This window comes from Vollenhovia emeryi, unplaced genomic scaffold (assembly GCF_000949405.1).
Source record: "Vollenhovia emeryi isolate VEMERY1.0 unplaced genomic scaffold, V.emery_V1.0 DF939237.1, whole genome shotgun sequence".
In the NCBI taxonomy this organism is placed as follows: domain Eukaryota; kingdom Metazoa; phylum Arthropoda; class Insecta; order Hymenoptera; family Formicidae; genus Vollenhovia; species Vollenhovia emeryi.
Genome location: NW_011967129.1, coordinates 96,519 through 115,430, shown reverse-complemented (window position 1 = coordinate 115,430; position 18,912 = coordinate 96,519). Strand labels below are relative to the sequence as shown.

Sequence of the window (18,912 nt, the reverse complement as noted above, 5' to 3'; positions counted from 1 at the left end):
AAAAAACATGTGTTTTGAATATTTGTTTAAAACAAGTTTTAAAAATGTATGATTAAATTTATTTCGAGTTTAAAACATGTTTAAAACATTTGTTAAAAACAAATTGTTTAAAACGTAACAACCCTGCCACGATTACATGGTTTTCAGGATAAATGAGAGAAGATGCCATACGTGCACTATCTCGTAATAGGAGACTCTCCTCAGCGAGTTCGTTGCGTGCACCACAAAAGAGATTCCGCCGCTTGAGGAAACGGCAGAAAGATTAGACAGGAAAATTTTCCACCGTTGTGAAACTAGTTCACAGTATCTTATCGCGAATTGATTCGGCCGCGCTGAGTGTATTATAATTTAATCGCGATTTCCAGCGACTAATTTCGTGCGAATGGCACTTGGTGCGCTCTTTTTGTTCCCCGCGCGATCTCACTTAGCTGGAGGAGGTTGATCAAAGAGATGCCCGATAAGCGACAAGAAGATTTCATCCGCGGCGCACGACGGCCGCTTTGAAAGCGCCCGCGAACTTTGACGGATTCTCGACGCGCGACGTGGGGTCGACATGGTTTAACAGACATAGTCGTCGCCGCTATCGTCATCTTTGAATCTTCCCGACTTCTCTCTTATCCGCGGCTCCGCGAGCCACGGCGGATTTTTCAAAGTGGGACTTCCGGGGACAATGCGAGCGGTTCGAAAAGCTCTCCCGGGGCCGGTCATCGCCGCTCATCATCCTCGACGTATTCTGGGAGGCTTCGCGGTTCGGTAAAACGTTCAGCATCCGCGATGTTCGCGGGAGAGGAAGAAGGGAAGAAAGGGGGGGGGAGGAGAGACGACACGGGCTGGAGCACGTTCGCTCGGAACATCTTATCGGATTACCCGCACATCCCTCCCGCCCTCCCGGCCGAGTTCGCGCAAAGTTATCACAAGTGGTGATAGTTAGTTTGCGGAAAGGCAGCGCGCGGGCGTCACGGTTGCCGGGGTGTAGCGCTTGCTTGCGGCCGCGCTGAACTTTGCGTACTTCGTTTGACTCCATACATAAAAATTGACACGTCGCGCGTTTGACCAGGAGGACCCCCTCCCTCCTCCCTCTTCCGCCCCCGCGACGCGCGATCACAATCGAACTAATTTGTTGGCCGATAATAAATTATACACGCCGAGCGTTATTATTACCGGGGATCCATTAATTTCGACGGGATACATCAATTTACGCATTCGTGCACAATCGATCAAAGTAAACTTTATCCGCATTAGGTCCTCTCCTAGTTTAGCATCTCTATGTATCAACGTCGGGAGTAAGCCGCGTGTTCAGCTCGACAACAACGACGACGATAATAATAACAAAGTGATACCGAAGTAATTCAGGGGCGATTTCCAGATTAGCTAGATCGCCGGAAAGATGGAGGGCGGATTAAATCCCTCGCGAGGCGAACGACACGGTTCGCGGCGCGCGTGCGAAGCCGATGGTGTCTCTCTCTCTCTCTCTCTCTCTCTCTCTCTCTCTCTCTCTAATCCGCGAGAACATTGATACGTTACAGCAACTGCGAGGAGGGAGAGAGAGAGAGAGGAGCGTTTCGTAGCCGGGAATTATTTTAGCGGCGCGAGTTACCGGGACATGTTGACACAACCGAGGATTTAGGCACTCGAGACCCGGTGCCTCGCGGCTGTCGACATGGGATTGTATTCCGAGACATAGATACCAGCGACGATGAAGACGAGGACAGCGGGCGATGAGAGGGCCAGAATGGCCATTAAGACTTCGTATAAACAGCCCGGTGCGCTCGAATTCGCTCGGAGCGACTTCTCGTGCGCGATCGTCAATCCGCGTTGCACCGCGCCGGCTCCTCCTCGCAATCGGGACCGTTCGTCAGGGAAACGACCGGCGACACGTGTCCCAATTTCACGGATTTCGCCCGACTAATTATGCGGAAATCCCTAATTATGGCATTCCCGATGGATTTGGCGTCCCGAGTCGAATATTTTGCCCTCAGTTTTAGCCTCGTATAATTTTTGAACCGGGAACAATGTGGTCGAACTAAAGTCTTCGTGTCGGAGAAAATATGTTCAATTTTTGACCTCAGATAGGCCCGAAACGAGTTGCTGTTTCCCTTTTAGCAGTAAAGAGGCCAATGCGAGTAATCAACAGAGGTTCAGTAGATCCTCTTCGGCCTAAAAGGTTTCCAAGAGGGCGAAATATTTTATTACGCTCTCCTTGACGGTTAGAATAAGCTTAAACACAATTATTTTACTCGTCTGGTCCTCAAATTGAAGTTTCAAACCTACTCCGAGGGGTCCAAATGAAGACAGAATAGAAATAATTGAGGCCCAAATACTCGACCCGGGGCGTCTCGCATCCTCTCGTTACCTACGGCGATTTACTTAGAGAATCCGCGTGCGTCCGCGGATTTTCCGAATCGCGGCGTACCCGCGGTAGAAGTTCACGGCGCAAAGTAAGACGAGACCCTTTCGCCGTTCTCGAGGAATAAAATTACTCGATCACTTTAGCGCCCGTCGTGTCGTTTCATCGGGTCGGCGCGCGATGATCGATCGTTAACTTTCCCGGAGCCGTCGCGCCGCCGCGTATCCAGGCTGAGGATATAAAAAAAAATTTGTACATTTATTCTGCCACGTCAATGTCGCGCTTAACGCGTTTAGTTTTTACCGCTGATAGGTGCCACCGCCCGGCGTCGAACACGATCCCGCGGTTTCGCGTTTCCTCTTTACGCGAAGTCACGAGCTGTCGAGCGGCCGCAGTAAATTCTCATCTTACTATCTCGCAAGTACGATCGGGTATCGTCGCTCGAAACGTCACTGATATCGATGTGTCGGGAGGATTTACGGCCCTCGTTTATTCCTCTTCCGTTCTCGCGCGCATTGTTACGGCCGAGAGGCGCGGTAGCCAAGTGCCGTAAAAATGATGACATAAAAGTAGCTGCCCCGCGATCGAATCAGATTTTTCCCGCATTCCCCGCCCTTCGTCGGATACGTTAATTGAACGGCTGAGGGATTGCGGTTATCCCCGTGTCCGCGGGTGGGCGGAATTATGAAAATTTATGAGCGATAAATTCGCGATAGCGTACGTTTCGACGAAACAGTTATTCATCTTCGTGACGTAATAATTGAAAGTAGAACATCGCCGTGACTCGCGGCCCAACATCGCGCGCTTTCTCGCAATAATCCGCTGTAATTTTCGAAGCAACGCCGAGCTACAGCTTAGAAAATTTCTCGGTTCCGCAAACTACTTTCTCCCTTTGTCATGTCCGCGGTGGGGAAAAAAGACGCCCTTCTCAGAGTCGAAGAACAAGCTCGGGCGCCGACGAAGATAATGCCGAGTCTCATTAACGAGTTATGGCCTTTTTCCATCTGCCCCGTCAAATTTGCTCCGTGCGGCTTGGCATGTTATTGTCGTCGGTCCTCTAAACGGTCTTAAAAAAAGGCAAGGAACTTTCCCTATATACCACGGGCGCCAAGTTACGGGCGCCCATAATCTCGCCCCGCTTTCGCGGTACTTAAAGAAATCGAGAAGTTTAATGCGACTTTTGCGCGCGCGACGCTTTTTCAGCGCGCGGAGAACGCAACTCGCGGAACACAACACGCCGCTATTTCCCCGCCCCCCTTTTTTCTTTCTTTATCTCCGCTCACGCCGATGCGCCGTCTCGTTTCCAGAGTACTTATGCCATGGAACCTGGGTGGAGAACGACACCGCTTACTTGGTGGCTAGCACCGACGTCGGACGTTACTGCCTCGTTTACAGCGCGTCCGCCGCGACGACGGGAAGTCGTGAACTCTCGGTGACGGGCCATCTCGCTTCCTGTCCGAGGGCCACTCATCGCTATCCAGTCTCGTGGCAGGTGAACCTCACGTCGTACGGTGAGCATTGTTAATTCTGTAAGCGCGACTCCGCTCCGCGCGACATCGCTTCTTTCCACCCCCTTTTCCTTTCGCTTGTTAAACAGTACTGTGATTTCGCGCTTTCGGTCCGGAAGCTTCCCTAATTTAACGAGGCCGAGTTGAAAAGATGCTGTTCACCGAGCTTCCTTAACTTGACGAAGTTACGTTGTCGATTCAGCGATGAAGACTTCACAGTTGAAAAATTTGTGTTAAATTGAACGGATATGACATGACCCAAACGGTCCACGCAAATTTTCGTGTTAATTTAACATAATATGGATATGTTCAATGATCACACATCTGTTAATATTTTAGCACAAGTTTTTAAAACAATTTAAAACAATTTAAAATGAATTTCTGTAAAATTAATATATTTTTAATAACAAAATGAATTTTTGAAAACGTAACTTTTACATTTTACAGATGTAATAGGTCAAATGACGGTTCGAAACCGCCATCGCTTATGTTATATAGAATAAAATCACCATTTCATTCTGTAAATAAGTGCAAATCTTAAAACAATGTAAAATGAATTTCTGTAAAATTAATATATTTTTAATAACAAAATGAATTTTTGAAAATGTAACTTTTACATTTTACAGATGTAATAGGTCAAATGACGGTTCGAAATCGCTCTCGCTTATGTTATATAGAATAAAATCACCATTTCATTCTGTAAATTTCAACGGAACATAAATCTTGTTACTAATAATATGGAATGTGTGTATTATGTGAGATTGAAAAATGAGTACACATTGTGTCGCTTCAACATTTCTTTTCAGTTATTTTAATAATTTTACATTCGAGGTCAATTAACGCAAGAGCAATATGTGAAGTTAACACACGAGTGCGTTTAACACAAAAATTTTACACCGGCAATTTTTGGAACAGGGAAACACAATTTTTCCAACTCCGTTCTGTCTCCTCCTGCATCTTGTCCCCCCTGTTCACGCGCCCCGTTCTGACGTTTCTATTAAGGAGAACACCCGATTTTGCGTACTTCCAGCTCAATGCGGCGACGTCTCGTCGGGGACCACGTGGGCGCTCCGGGTGCCGATGTCTCTCGGGTGCTCCCTCCTGCACATCGTACTCCTCGGCGCCCTCCTCGCCAGATACATCGCGAGGTGATGCCACTGAGCCGAGACGCGCCACGTACCGGTGGCTATATAGTTGGAAAAAAAAAAACAGAGACTCCTATTGCGAAATATTGTATTTGCGGTGATTATGTGTGACGTTTCTGCAGTACGGTGAGGTAAACTAAAAGTAATCAATCTTAGGACGTAAGTGGGCGCGTGGGGTGGATGTAAAGTGATTAAGGAAAAAATAAATAAAAGAGACAAGTCGGAAACGGGTAAGGTATAAATATATATACATATAGAGATGCATGTGCCAGCCCCGCGAATGTGGCAGGGCCGAGTGCGGGAGCGAGGCTTTACGAATGTACATAAAAATCGATGCGCGTTCGCGAAACGCGAGTTTCCTACACACGTTCCGCTACGAGAGTGCGATCGAAACGGCGTTAAAGAAAGAGAGAGAGAAAGAGAGAAAGAGAGAGAGAGAAAGAGAGAGAAAGAGAGAGTCGAAACGCAACTATTGCAAGAAAAAGAATGTAAAAATATGATACGTGTATAATATTCAAGGATTTTTCATCGACACCTTTTCTCACAGAGTTTTCTGTTGTCGTTATTAGCGTAATAGTATCCTTTCGTAAATCGCGATTAAAGGGAAGGTGTGTTTTATTGGGCGCGGGGTTTTGTATGCAACAGCTGTAAAATATTCCTCCCTCTTATTCAAATTCTATTGATACAACCGCAGTTGCAGAAATTACCCTCCAATTACCACGCCCAGCTGTGATCGCGGCGGTAAAAGTATGCCGTACTTTATTGCAGCCGAGCGAAACCTCGTTTGTGTTGCCCTCATACAGCAAGGAGGATTTGTTACGTTTCTCTCGTGCAAAAAGGTTCGAAGCGAGAGAACGTGTTGCGCGGCGGATGTCTCTTCGTACGTAGAGAGCTGGCGCGGATTTGCGTTACTGTATAACGGCGTACGTTTGCCTTTGAAGATGCGAGGGAAACCCAACGACGACTTATTGAGTTTCGCGAAAAGAGCCGCTGGTTCCGCGAGGTCGCGGCCGCGTTCGGGCTCTATTTGCGCTTTTATCCTTTACAGACGGTGTCTCTCGTTATGTGCATTTATTTATTACGTCAACTTGTACGTGGCATGTTCCATTCGTGTGGCATTAACGCGACGCATTAGTCGCGCCATTGCAATTCCCGAACATTTACTTGTGACTCGACTCTCCGATTATTTCCCTTAATTGTATTATAACAGCTAGAACACTGATTAGATTCTTCGAGTGTTATTCCGTGACTATTATTGAAAAAACAACATTTCTCTCTCCCGTAAACTGTCTAACATTAATTCCGCTCGATGCTATGCAAATTCTTGACGCTTGGTACTGGTCGTCGCGTGAGATGATGTAATAATAGAAGAAAATAATAAGGGTGCTGGGGCCAATATTATACGAAATGAGTGTTGCTCATAGATCGAGAGGGAGTAAAAGCGAGAGAAAGAGTGAGAGAAAGAGAGAAAGAAAGAGGAAGGACGAATGAAAGAACAAAAGAGAGAGAGAGAGAGATTGAGAGAAAGAAAGAGAGAGGAAATGATAGATTCTTAGCTACTTAGAAGTAGCTCCGCAGCCACTGCCACATTCGCCGGACGCGTTCGACGCTTCTAAGTGCGACGGGCGATACATGTACTTAGGGAAGAATAAGAGAACTGCCACGTCCAACCTGTAATTATACGCATTTCCGTTAAAAGCTTCGTGGCACGAATCGCTCTCTGCCGTGGAGGAGCCGCTGTAAAAAGAGAGAAACCATACGAACGATTATTACTGTAATTATTACTACTATCGCTGTTAGTACCATAAGGGCAGAATAACGGGCAGGATAAACGCGGACTCTTTGCTCCTAAAGAATTCCTCGCTTTCTTTTGTACACCTCGCGCGGGAGAGATATTTATCGAGATGGAGCGTTTAGCCATGTAAGCACACTGTAAAAACTACACGATGATCCGCCATTGAACTTTAATCCTCGTGCGATGAATGTGAGGTCGATACCTACCGATACCTGCCGATCGGCAGTTTCTGTGAAGTGACCGCGAAATCTCGGTCCGTGCGACCCTACTCCGAGTGCCGTAACACGAAACGAAAGTGTACTTGCAGCGCAAGGACTCGAGATGGTAGCAATCTGAGACAAACGCGAAATATCACTGCCATCAAACATTTTCTCGAATGCGAAAGACTTGACGAGTTTGAAATAATGGAACAATGGGTGGCACGAACGATTATTTTAACGACTCGTGCGATAGACATAATTGCGCTAGTTGAAAGATTTAATTCTGAGTTAAAGGGAAAATGTCGAATAAGCGTTGGCGATTGATTAAAAAAACAATTCAATTCAATCTCTTTTATTCGCTCCAGCATGATTCTTCGCGATACTAATCGAAATATGGAAGGCATAAGATAAGAAAAGAAGTGCAATTTGAAAAGAATATTATTCGATTCAATTATCAAATGATCGTGGAAGATCGTTGCAATACAACATATCGGTATCGAGAGAGAAAATAGGCAGTAGATTATAGGCTGCATGCGATATAATATTAAATAACGCATTCAGGTCTCTTCCGTAAACTTTAGCCGCAATTTTTACGGATAATTTAACACTTTCTCTAAAAGAGCCTGAAATTCTAGCAAAATAGATTCCGAATTTTTATGTGATTTTCTTTAGCAATGACGATTCAATAAAGATAAATCCTTCTAACGTTATACAATGAATCTTTTGGGAAGGTAAATCAACCACTCGTTTAATTTTAAGGCGACCGTGCATCGGATTTCGTTAAAATACATTTTCAAGTGTTGAGAGTTATTGTGTATAAAAGAAGAAAGAAGTTACGAAACGGCGATAGTGCGATCGTTTGATACGATCCTCTAACAGAAACCAACATGTCGACAAGATATACATATTTTTTATCCGAAATATTTTACTTAAGGGCCCTCCGACCGCCAAGACGGAGGGCGGGAACGGTATTCGACCGCGTATTAATCGATTATACACATGTACTTGGGCAGTTAGATATACGCAAGCAAATATATAAATATATTACGCGACAATTCGATGTTGGCTATAAATTGTACACTATTAGGTAAACCGAATAAAATGTAGGGGGACGAGATTATGAGGATATTGTCGACAGTGGAAAAGACAGTGCTCGATCAGCGTTCGATTCCTTCCTGCTGCGTTCAATTCTCGTCATCCATAACGTACCAAAAAGTAACTTTTCCAAATTCTTTTTTTTTTTGCCACAATTGCAATTGTATCCTTGATATGACGAGATCGCGTTTTCCATCGCCAATAGTTATCCGCGATTGGTTTCATCTCTCTATCTGTTTCATATGCGAAATTTCACGAGGGAAATTCAAGACTTCGGAGTGCCGACTGCTCTAACTGCCGTAAAAATGTAGCCGTTATTTTTTCTCGAGCCTCACAAATGTATATTTACGTTTCGTGCTCTCTGTCGATTAGTATCCTAGTCCATCAAGCTCTTCTGTTAAACGAACCAGCTGTGCAGGCTGGTACCAATAAATACGAAGCATGCAGTCGTCGGCAATGAATCGTTTCGCAAGAGGGGCAGTGTGACTTTTTTTCCTCCACTTTAGCCGATCGACGAATTATCAACGAGTGGAGGAGGGAACAACAATTTTCCCTCTCGCGAAACAATCCATTGCCCCCGGTCAGTGTACGTTTCGCCGACCGTCATTTAAATTGCATCCCAGAATCGAAAGCTGCGGGGGATTATTTGTACATAGTAGACTTTAAAGGGCTCGAATATAGCGATGGGCACGATCGAGCGTAATCTCGAATCGTGTGTGTCGACGTGAAAAGATATTCGCTGTAAAAAGAAGAGGGGGGAAGGATTAGAAAGAGGGAGCGGGGGCCGGAGGTGAATTCAATTTTACGATAGTGATCGCGAGAGTGTAGATTTCAGGGTATTTATATCGAAGGTTACATAGTTATATAAATATACAGAAATATTTAAAGATAAATTATATTGTGAAAAAAAAATATATATATATACTATGTTTTTATTGTTGTGAAGTTAACCGGTTGCGGCCGACGTCGGTCGCGTCGACGAGATTAAGCGCTCCGTTCTTGTAAAGTCAGCCGTGTAGTTGCACATCGCCATTAAGTTGCCACCGTCACCGCGTGTAACAAATATTCGAGCACTCGCATCGAGGTAGCCCGATTGTTTTTTTTTTAAACTTTCGTCAAACGCGTAGGACGCGTCGCAGGAGGCTGCCGGCGTTCCTTTCTCCGCGCATTCTGTTCCATTGCGTTTCTCTCCTTTGCACTTACGAGCGGCGAGGTGGACCGAAGGGAGGGGAACTTTTGCGGTACGACGACGCAGGCAAAATGTACAATACACTTGTGACATACTTCGATTGTCATCCGGCGCACGAGGCGCGAACTAAGTGGCGGATACTCTAAGCGGTTAAATAATCCAGATGTTTATAACGTAACGCGGGGGAGGGGGGGGTGAGGATCCCTCTTCCCCGCTCTCCTTATACAGTGTAATCGAACACGCGCACACGTCACTACCTGTAGGGCACGACACAACGACTATTTACCGTCTCTAAGTCTTAGCGAGTTACTTGGTAATTTTAATCGATTTTTCGTAAAACGACGGGGCGAGACCCCGATGGGGAGAGCCGCTGTAATTCATTCGCACGCGTCGGGTCGCGGACCTGCGACGATCACAGGTCGAGGTGACCGAATTCCTCCTATCGGCGTTTCGTTCTCCAGCCGGTGCACTCAGGTATACTTGTCGGGAGGAGTTCGCAGGGGGGGGGAGAGAGGAATTTCTTCTTTTTTTTTCTTTAAGCGCGAATGATGCGACTCCAAACGCGTCGAGGTTTCCTCTTTCCGTTGTAGGATTACGCGACGTGTTACCCTTGTCGAGGCCCGAACGGGTCGATCACCGTTCGAATTTCCAATCGGTGGCAGCGCGCGAGATTCGAGGCATCCCGATATACCTGCCCACAATAACGAGACGATAGATTAGGAGTAATCGCACGGTGTGAAGCCCCCGAACACACCTTTCACTGAGAAATATCGGCTTTACCCCGCGTACGTATGCGCGTGTGTGTGCGTGTGTGTGTGTGTGTGTGTGGGCGCCCGTCGTGGATTATCAGATAGGAAATTAGGGGAGGCGCGCGGCGACGACAAAGCTATTTGTATGTACTACTGGATAGGAGGGGGAGAGAAAAAAAAGAGAAACCTACGGACAGAGGGAAAATGTTCTGCACCGTAACACGCGCGATCTGATGGTACTACTACTCTAAAAATTCATCACGCTTGAAGGCTATCGAGAATCTATACATAACTGAGTGTTTTACTATTGGATTACAATATTATCTATTAATGTAAATGATACCTATTAATGTAAATGGTTTTTCATTATTACATTATTATTATATTATAGATGTTATACTTAATAATATATTTACAAATAATTAAGACGACCCTGTGGTTTCAGTCTGCTCCATCGTCTCCCCCGTTCCTCTTTGTGAGAAAAGAAGAAACAGTCGCGACTGACAATGAGTGAAAAATTTATCCAAGACCGTAGATGACACGATCTGCCAGGTCCTTCTGTGTCAGTCGCTGTAGAAGAAAATATTGACGGTATTAAGAATTATTTTGAACATAATCTAAACGCTTCGACTCTATACCCATTAAAAACTGCAGACTCTCCTGTTTTCAACGCAATTTTTGTTGTTTTTTTTTTCAATAACTGCATCCAGTTGAAAATGACAGCTGATTAGTTTCAACACCTTTCCACGGTACACTCTGCGTAAGGTAGAACTTAAAGGGGGCCCGTTGGTCACTCGAGTGGATCGAAGGTAGGAAAGAAGACCAAGATTTCCGACAATAAATATGTTTTATTACACATATATCTCGTACGACGATTACACGATATTAATACATTCATTTAACTGTCCAGCAATCAAACAGGTATTTTTATTTTTCTCTCCTCATCTCATCATCATTATCAATCTATTATTACTAAATATTATTACACATCTCATTGAATCATCGCGATTTGTTATACTTGTAAGTCACCATTGGACCGTCAAATTTTCTGCATGTTTTTCTCTCTGGCTTCTTCCTTCATTTTTTTTTTAGGTTTCTTAAAATTTTTTTTTGGACTCTGACGAGCAACTGGCAGATTGTATGTGTTACAGAAGACGTTTCGTTGCTCCAGCAACGATGCTTTAGAAGTGTGACAAGTCAGGGATGATCCAATAAGATTTGTATGACAAATTGTATTTTGTGGCGTTTTTTTGCTTTTTTATTTTTGTACCTGCGCACACACTCGCGAGATCCATCGAGACGAGCGACAAGAAAAGAAAGGAAACGTTACGGAAAGAACGGAGCGCGGTTTTCCGCTCGTCCATGCCAAAAATACAATCAAGGACGCATTCGCGCGCTAAATAATTGAAACATCGCCGTCTAATCGAATACTTTCGCCAAGTTTCAAACCCGGCGTCAGTGCAGAGGTACATCATCGATAACACTACATCGCCTCTTCCTTTCCTACTTCCCTCCCCCCCCCCCCCCGCTCCCCCTTTATCTCCTCACGCGACGTCGCCCCGACGATTGAAGCGAACGCGATCTCGATTACATTCGTTCGCGCAGCGAGTGTTATCGTCAACATTAATTAATAAATCAGTATCTCTCTTATCGCGCTTATCATTATTATTACTGTTAATGTTATGATTATTATCATTAATTATTATTTATATTATTATTATAACCTCGTTGCTTACGCCCTAAAAACTTCGTTAAGTTAACTCCCCCCCCCCCTCGACTTAACAATGTAGTCGCGGACTCTCGTGAACCTCGGAGTTTCTCTTACGCGCTAAAGCTTGGTGGCCAGCACCAAAACACTCACTAGATCATTGTCTACAACACACATAGAGATTTTGCTTTCTCCGTAGTATTTTTTTCACATTTTTTTTTACTGTTTTTGTTATGCGACTTTAGGTAATTTCCCTTAACGTGATTAAGAAATGTACGATTACGTGAGCCCGAGCTACCGGTCGCTTACGCGCGATTCACGATCAGACGCGGAATTTTCCCTACTTCGCGCAGTCGATGGCAAGGCTTACGACTTAGAGTGGTAGTGAAACGCCTTAATTTTGTTTTCCTTTTCTTTTAGGCTGATCCTCGATACGCTCGCCCTAATAACGCGATTCCACTCGTGTTTTCCCTGATATTATCGAGGCGCGAAATTGTCGCCATTCCACCAATACGGACGACTTACTCCGCTTTCTCTCCCCCCCGCCCCCTTGAAAATGAATAAGATCCCTACGCGACTCGTAGTCTAAGAGAAGAAGAAAATTATCCTCGCGATACACGTCTCTCGGCATAACTTGTACATTTAAAAAACACAGTGGCGAACGCCCGGCGTTCACCAGCGCGCGCTCCAAGTCCACTTGGATCCGCGGTCGCGGCGATCAACGCCGAACGGGCTTTGCAAATTTGAGCGATTCATGGACATCCGTGGTGAAGACACTTCTCCCTCTGACACCTCGCGCGAAATTTCCAGGATGATACGTTTACGTCGCCTGGACAATTCGTCGTCAGAAGACGTATTGGTGAACGGCACGCTCGGCAATCGACTTAACAATCACTTATATTACTCTTTGGTTAAAAACATCTATCGATATATATCCTCGCTCGCATTGTAATTGTACGTATTGCGTTCATGTCATTGTGTACGCGCGGACGCGCGTGTGTATGTGTGTGTGTGTGTGTGTGTGTTCTCCGTGTGCATATATCGCAAGAAAGCGTCTCGCGGCTCCGGTAATTGATTTTAATACAAACTTAAAAGGCCAGCTCTCGACATAGTTATGTATTAAAATTAATTGTACCCTTATCTCGATGCCTCCCGCCCCCCCCCCCTCCCTCGTTCTGCTGCTCGGTGCTCCCCCCCCGCCAGTTCGCATGATATGGGAAAAAGAAGCGGACACCTCGCTCCTCTCGCTTAAATCACACACAGCCGGCGGGTAATACTCTACGTGTTTGCTCTAGCGTTTCCCTTATAGACACGCGGCTACTTCTGGATTCTCGTTTTTCGATTACGAACAATTCACTTACGAACTTGTCTACGTCTACGAAGCGAACATGACAAAATCTTACGATTAAAGACAGGTATGCCTTTTTCTTTCTACCGATAAGTAGGTGACTATCGAATAACCGTCGAAGAACTAAAAGGATGAACGCGACTAAAAACTGCAACTGAGTATCCTTTCGTTTGTTTGTTTTTTTCAATTTCATTGCCTGTTCCTTTCCGACATTGCGCGCATTCTGGATAACGGACGCTGTAAATCGAGCTTCGATCCGCGGATGTAATTTTGAATATCAACCATTGGCGAACCGTTTCGAGCATTCGCGAAATGAAATCGAGAGAAATGCAACGCATCGTTGCGAGCTTACGCGGCATTACGGCGTAACGCAGGAATTGGAAACAAATTGACAAAACTTGCGCCGTACACAAGCACGAGTTTCAAACGTGGCTTACGTATCAACAATTTCCGCGTGGCGTTCGAAATGTCCAAGAAGAAGACAAGAGACATCGATCTGCTCGGAAGTATCGCTAATACGCATCGGTTAGAATCCATAGTATATCGTACACTGTTGATATGTTGTTGAGGATCCTGCATGTCCTGGAAGAGAGGTTCCCTCCAGCCTTCGACGGCGACGCAAACGTCGTTTAAACCCAAATTGGAAAAGATGCCGATCGGTGGACGCTCACGGTCGTGCCGCCCGATCGTCCTCGGTGTGTGTGCGTGTGTAAACGAAAAGAAAGAAACATCTTGCCACCCACTCGACATAGCAAACATGCTGCTGCCGCTTTCATTTGCGCAGGTACTTTGTGAAGAGAGATTCGTCCCTCCCGCTTGATAGTATTGAACGAGACGAAACGCGGAGACGAAAACTGAAGCGACGACGACGACGGTGACGATGGCGACGACAAAAGGCGCGCGCAGCTTCGTCCGTTCGCGTCGCACGTCTCGGTCCAGCCGAAACGTGGCGATCCTAAAGCGTCTTCGCACTTGGCGAAGCACAGTTCCGTCGTCGTCGGGAGGTTGTCTCGTTGCCGCCCGGCCGGGACGGCTCCCGTCATCTCAATCGCCGCCCTCCCTCGTGGTCCAGCCGACGTGGCATAGGTCGATGCAAAAGGACCGGCGACTAGGCGCGGCTAGGTGCGAATGTCACTGACGCACTCGCCACCAACTCTGCTGTACCTTCTCATGGAGCTTCCTGCAAATACCGGCGAGCCTCCGTCACATCCCAGCCTCGGTGGCGTTCTCCTCCGTCTCACCGCCCGGGTCCTCGCTGGAGAACCCGCCGCCGCCATCGCCGGCCCCCGTGTCGCCACCCTCTACCGCCTCGCTGGTCTCGTCGCCCTCCTCCAACGTCACTTGAAAGTGTATCCTGTCTTGCTGTTGCTGACTCTCGTTCGTCGCTTGTTGCTGGTCGTCGGACGGCGGCGACGGCGGTATCATCGACTGGTACCAGTCGCGATTCTCCTCGAGGGTGTCCAGGATCTCCTGCGCGTCCGGATGCACCAGATCTGCCCAGGTCTCCCAGAGCGGATGCACGATGTAATCGATGAAGCCGACCTGCGACTTCTCGACGGTCGCGCTGTGCCGGTCGCACATCGGGCTGATGTCCATGTTTTGCTCCCGCTCGCGGTCGCCTTGCAGGAAGAATTCCTCCATCAGCAAGCCCACCCACCGTCGGTAAAGGGCCAGCGGTTTCGTCGGGTTAGACAGATCGGCGCAGTGCACCAGGTTCTCCAGCACTTGGATACGATCGGTGTAGTTGTCGAGCAGCAGCACGCCGGAACCGGCGACCTTCTTCGTCTCCACCATCGTCTTCAGATCGGCCAGCAGCGACATGTGCTTCGACATGTCTGTCGAGAGGACCATGTCGATGACCATCTTCCGCAGCGTCTGCCGTTGCTTCTTCGTCATGTTCACGAATATGTCGCAGCCCTCGTTCTGCAGGAGCTTGAACGCGACCGCCAAGTGATGATTCTCCAGCACCGACTCGTCGTTGTACATCAGCGCGAGCTCGGAGCCTGAACAAACGCGGAGCGGATCGTTAATTTGCTGATCGTACAAGTAAAACGAGCACAGTTGGCCGCGGTTGCTCTTTCTTTCTCTCTTCTTTGATAAGATATGTGTAACGCATCATTTAATGATGTAAATATTTAGCGCAGCCAAGAGATTGTGCGGAACAGAAAATTTTATCGACTCTCGCCGATACTTACTTGAATTAATGAGGAACTGATTCGTGAGCCCGGGATGATCTACATCGTGGATGGAAGCCGCGAATAATGCAGCGGTAATCTCTAACGGCGTGAACACGGACTGTAACATAAAAACGTACCATTTACGATTACGTTATCACGGGGAATGCATTTCTACTTTTATGACCTCTTCCTTTTATTACAAAGCACGAGTATCTTATTATCGTCAGCAGGATATTTGTAAAGCTTATCGCCTACGTGAGGGACGAGCTACTTATTGTTAGCGCGAAAAAGGGAAGAACTATATTACGTAAGTCCAAAGTGTATACATATATCGCATACGAACCTCGAGTGCGGGCGTGTTGAGCAGAGTGTGAGTAGATTGTGTCACATCAGCTGCATGGAGGCTATTGTGGAAGGGATTATCCTTCACGTAATGATCCTCTAGGGTCATCATAAAGGTAACGAAGGTCTTGGGGGGTATCGCCAGCGATTTGAGCAGATCTCGACTCTGGAAGGCCGTGTACGCCACGCAGGTGAGGGGCCGATTGCTGCTGAGCTCGCCTATCCTGAAGATGTCGATACCCCACTTGTCGATGTCGGAGAGCAACTGCAAATAATTGGTACAAAACATTATCGACGATGTTCACAATAATACAACGACGTTGTGTATGAAGTAAACGGTTCTCTTTGATGTCGGGGCAGTGAGAGAGAGAGAAAGATCGATCGTGGTTATTATTCAATTATTATATCGCACGTACGCGCCTTGTAGCGTCTCGTTGAACGAAAGAATACGATGTGTCTTTGGGTACGTGGATAGCGAAGGTCCTGTGTTATCGCTGCGAGGGGTCACATGCGAAGCTGATTATTCGCGATCTCGCGTATTATTCGCGCGACGGCGAAGACGATAAAAACGAAGCGGCCGAACCGGATTTAAGTGGACTCGACTGGATCGTTTGCAACTAATCATTAGACTGTGATTTTCATTGAGTACCAACGGCACGATCGCTTTCGACCGTGTAGCTTCGTCGATAACAGTCCTCGCTCCCGGACAAACGTGGGAAGCGTCAACTCGGGCACCGTACCCGTGACGATACTAAGGTGACATTCTAGAAGGTTGAATCATAAATTGCGTGGGTACAAAAATGGGTCTCTCTAGTCTCGGGGCAGCCTGCAGGATCACGTAGCCATCTAAGGACACGTCTGCGTCGCATTTAGTCTGGCGAACGTATCGCCAACGGTATCTCCACGAGAAATCTGATTAATATGCAGAATAGCGGCGCTTAATAAACCCGGCCCCTTCCTCTTTTTCATTAAGAAAATTTACCTCGATTTGCATAATGGAAAGATGGCCTTTCACGGCTTACTTTCCCAGAAGTAAGATTTCCATGAGAGTACACAAAGAGTGTTGAAGTTATTTCTCCCCGAGGTGCCGCTTCGCAGACTAGAAGATCACGGATTGTATTTTCTACCGTAAAAGTGGCAAACAAAGCTCCCGACGTACGCGGTAATCGAGAATGAACACCTTGGCGCTACTCCTCGAGTCTCGTTTCGGGTCACCGCGAGTAACGAGTCGGGAGCAGTCGCTTTCGGTAGAAGCGCCGAAAGTCGGTTTCTCTTTCGCGAGAGATGCGCTAATCGGCGAGGCTTTTCGGGTTATCGAAGTCGCGCGACCTGGGCCCAAATGTGCATCTGCACCGGTTCAAATACAACCGGCCTCGTAATCGTACGTCACAGGGTAAACGTTTTGCCTCCCACAAATTATATCATCACCCGGGCGCACCGACCGTCGCGTGTTCGCCGCCGGGAGAGAAAGAGAAGCTCGCGATATGGGAAGAAGAAAGGAAGAGATGTGCGCGATACGATAAGTAACCCCGAGGGGGAAACCGCTGAGGGCATTGTGGTGTACAGATTTACGGCATTACTAGGCATTTTTGGGCACTAGTTTGGGCAATAGGCCTTGCTGGGGCATTATAAAGATAAAATAAGATAACAAGATAAAGCAATGCCCATTAGTGGGCATTTGGTGTACAAGATTTTGGTCAGCGGTTTCCCCCTCGAGTAACCCCCGTCGTGTGTAGCTTAGCAAAATGCTTTAGGCGAAAGTTAATTAATTCCGAGATGATACAAGAGCACGCGAACAAATTAAATTCTTGAAACGTTCGCGCAAAACGGGATGAACTGATAAACTTCCACGTTATTATGTTTACGGGGCGCCTTTCAGTTCGCTAAAACCAATTAAGCTTCGCCGTGACGCCGACCGGTGACACCTTGACATTAAAAGTAATCATTATTCTTCACTATCATCCGGCGAATCAACAAAATAATCTCAATAATTCAGAGAGAGGTATTCGCCACCGGAATTTTCCATGTATAATGAATAAACTCGAATATATATTCAGCGCTTGAATTTCACAGCGCACCCACGTACACGTTGGCATGCAAATTTGAGATGGCCCCGACGTGCACGGGGGTTATTTTTCGAAGAGGACAAATACCGCGAGACTCGCGGTATGGAAGCGCGATGAAAGTTCGGCCGAGTATCAACAGTTAACATAGATTCGGCACAATTAACGATGAAGCGTAAGCTTCGGCGCAAAGCAGTTTTAATTGCCGATCGCAAAGCTCGCGCTTTCGTAATCTCTTTAATCCGCGAGATTTATGTATAATCCTGTATAATCTCTCCCCTCCGCCTCCGGCTGCCTTTCTTTCGCTTTTTTCCTCCCCCGCCCCCCCTTTCTCGCTGTGTCGCTGCATTGCATTGTGTTGCGCACACCGGTGCTGCGAAATGCGAAATCGCGGGTGCTCTAAATAAAAACTTGGTCAGCGTAGGATGCGTGTATCGAGGATGTGCACATGTCGTTCGGAATTTTCCGAAACCGAAGCCGCGTAGTATGACGCCGCGATATAGCACGGCGTAGATATCCATAGCCGGGCGGAGATGAAAGCCAGAAACATCGGGGAATTCTCGGATGCGGTGGAATCTGCGTCAATATCGCGCCGCGGATCAAAAGAACGAAAAGAAACAATAAACCGGGATCACCGACGAGGCCGTCACCGCGATAAATTCGCCAAATGGAAACTTTTCCCGGAAGGCTAGAAACGAGAACCTTTAGTGTATACTTGGTGTAGACCGTTCGGTTAATCCAAGTTCTGATCTCGCGAAACGCGATATAGGCAGCGAGTCCTCCCTAGAAGCACGATGCATGTACCAAACATTGGCCAGGTACAGCCAAGCATTGGGCCACTGTTTAAGGCAGGATACCACCTTTGACTGCGATTTTGGAGGCGTTTTTCATGAATTTTTTTTGCATACAAAGAGTGCGCAGAAATAAAATCGGTTTTAGTCATTTATTAATGTAACTTTAATCTGTAATTACAAACTGAAAAAGTTTCAAAAATAATCTCTTGTAGGTGGCGCCAAAATACATTCCTTTGGAGAAACACCGTTAGACGGCATGTCAAATTCCGCTCTGTACGTGGCTCCTAGAAAAAAAACCAAAGAATGTTCCTATTAACAACAATATTTTTTAATGCTGTACGTAGGGATTTTACGAAATTTCGATTTTTAAGAAAATGGCGGTCATTTTAACGAAAAGGTTTACCCTAAAAAATTGACCTTTTTGTTAAAATGACCGCCATTTTCTTAAAAAT

The 18,912-nt window shown here is 46.6% G+C and overlaps 1 protein-coding gene across 1 annotated transcript in view; it reads right to left on the bottom strand.

The window, feature by feature from the left end:
• Window positions 1-14,287: 14,287 nt before the first annotated feature.
• LOC105560212 (cAMP-specific 3',5'-cyclic phosphodiesterase) overlaps window positions 14,288-18,912 on the bottom strand; it is an 84,383-nt gene continuing 79,758 nt past the window's right edge. The window contains exons 9-11 of the mRNA XM_012009111.1: window positions 15,605-15,868; window positions 15,280-15,379; window positions 14,288-15,087 (exon numbers count right to left, since the gene is read on the bottom strand). Of these exons, the coding sequence (XP_011864501.1) occupies window positions 14,288-15,087; window positions 15,280-15,379; window positions 15,605-15,868 (1,164 nt within the window). The remainder of the gene's footprint in view (window positions 15,088-15,279; window positions 15,380-15,604; window positions 15,869-18,912) is intronic.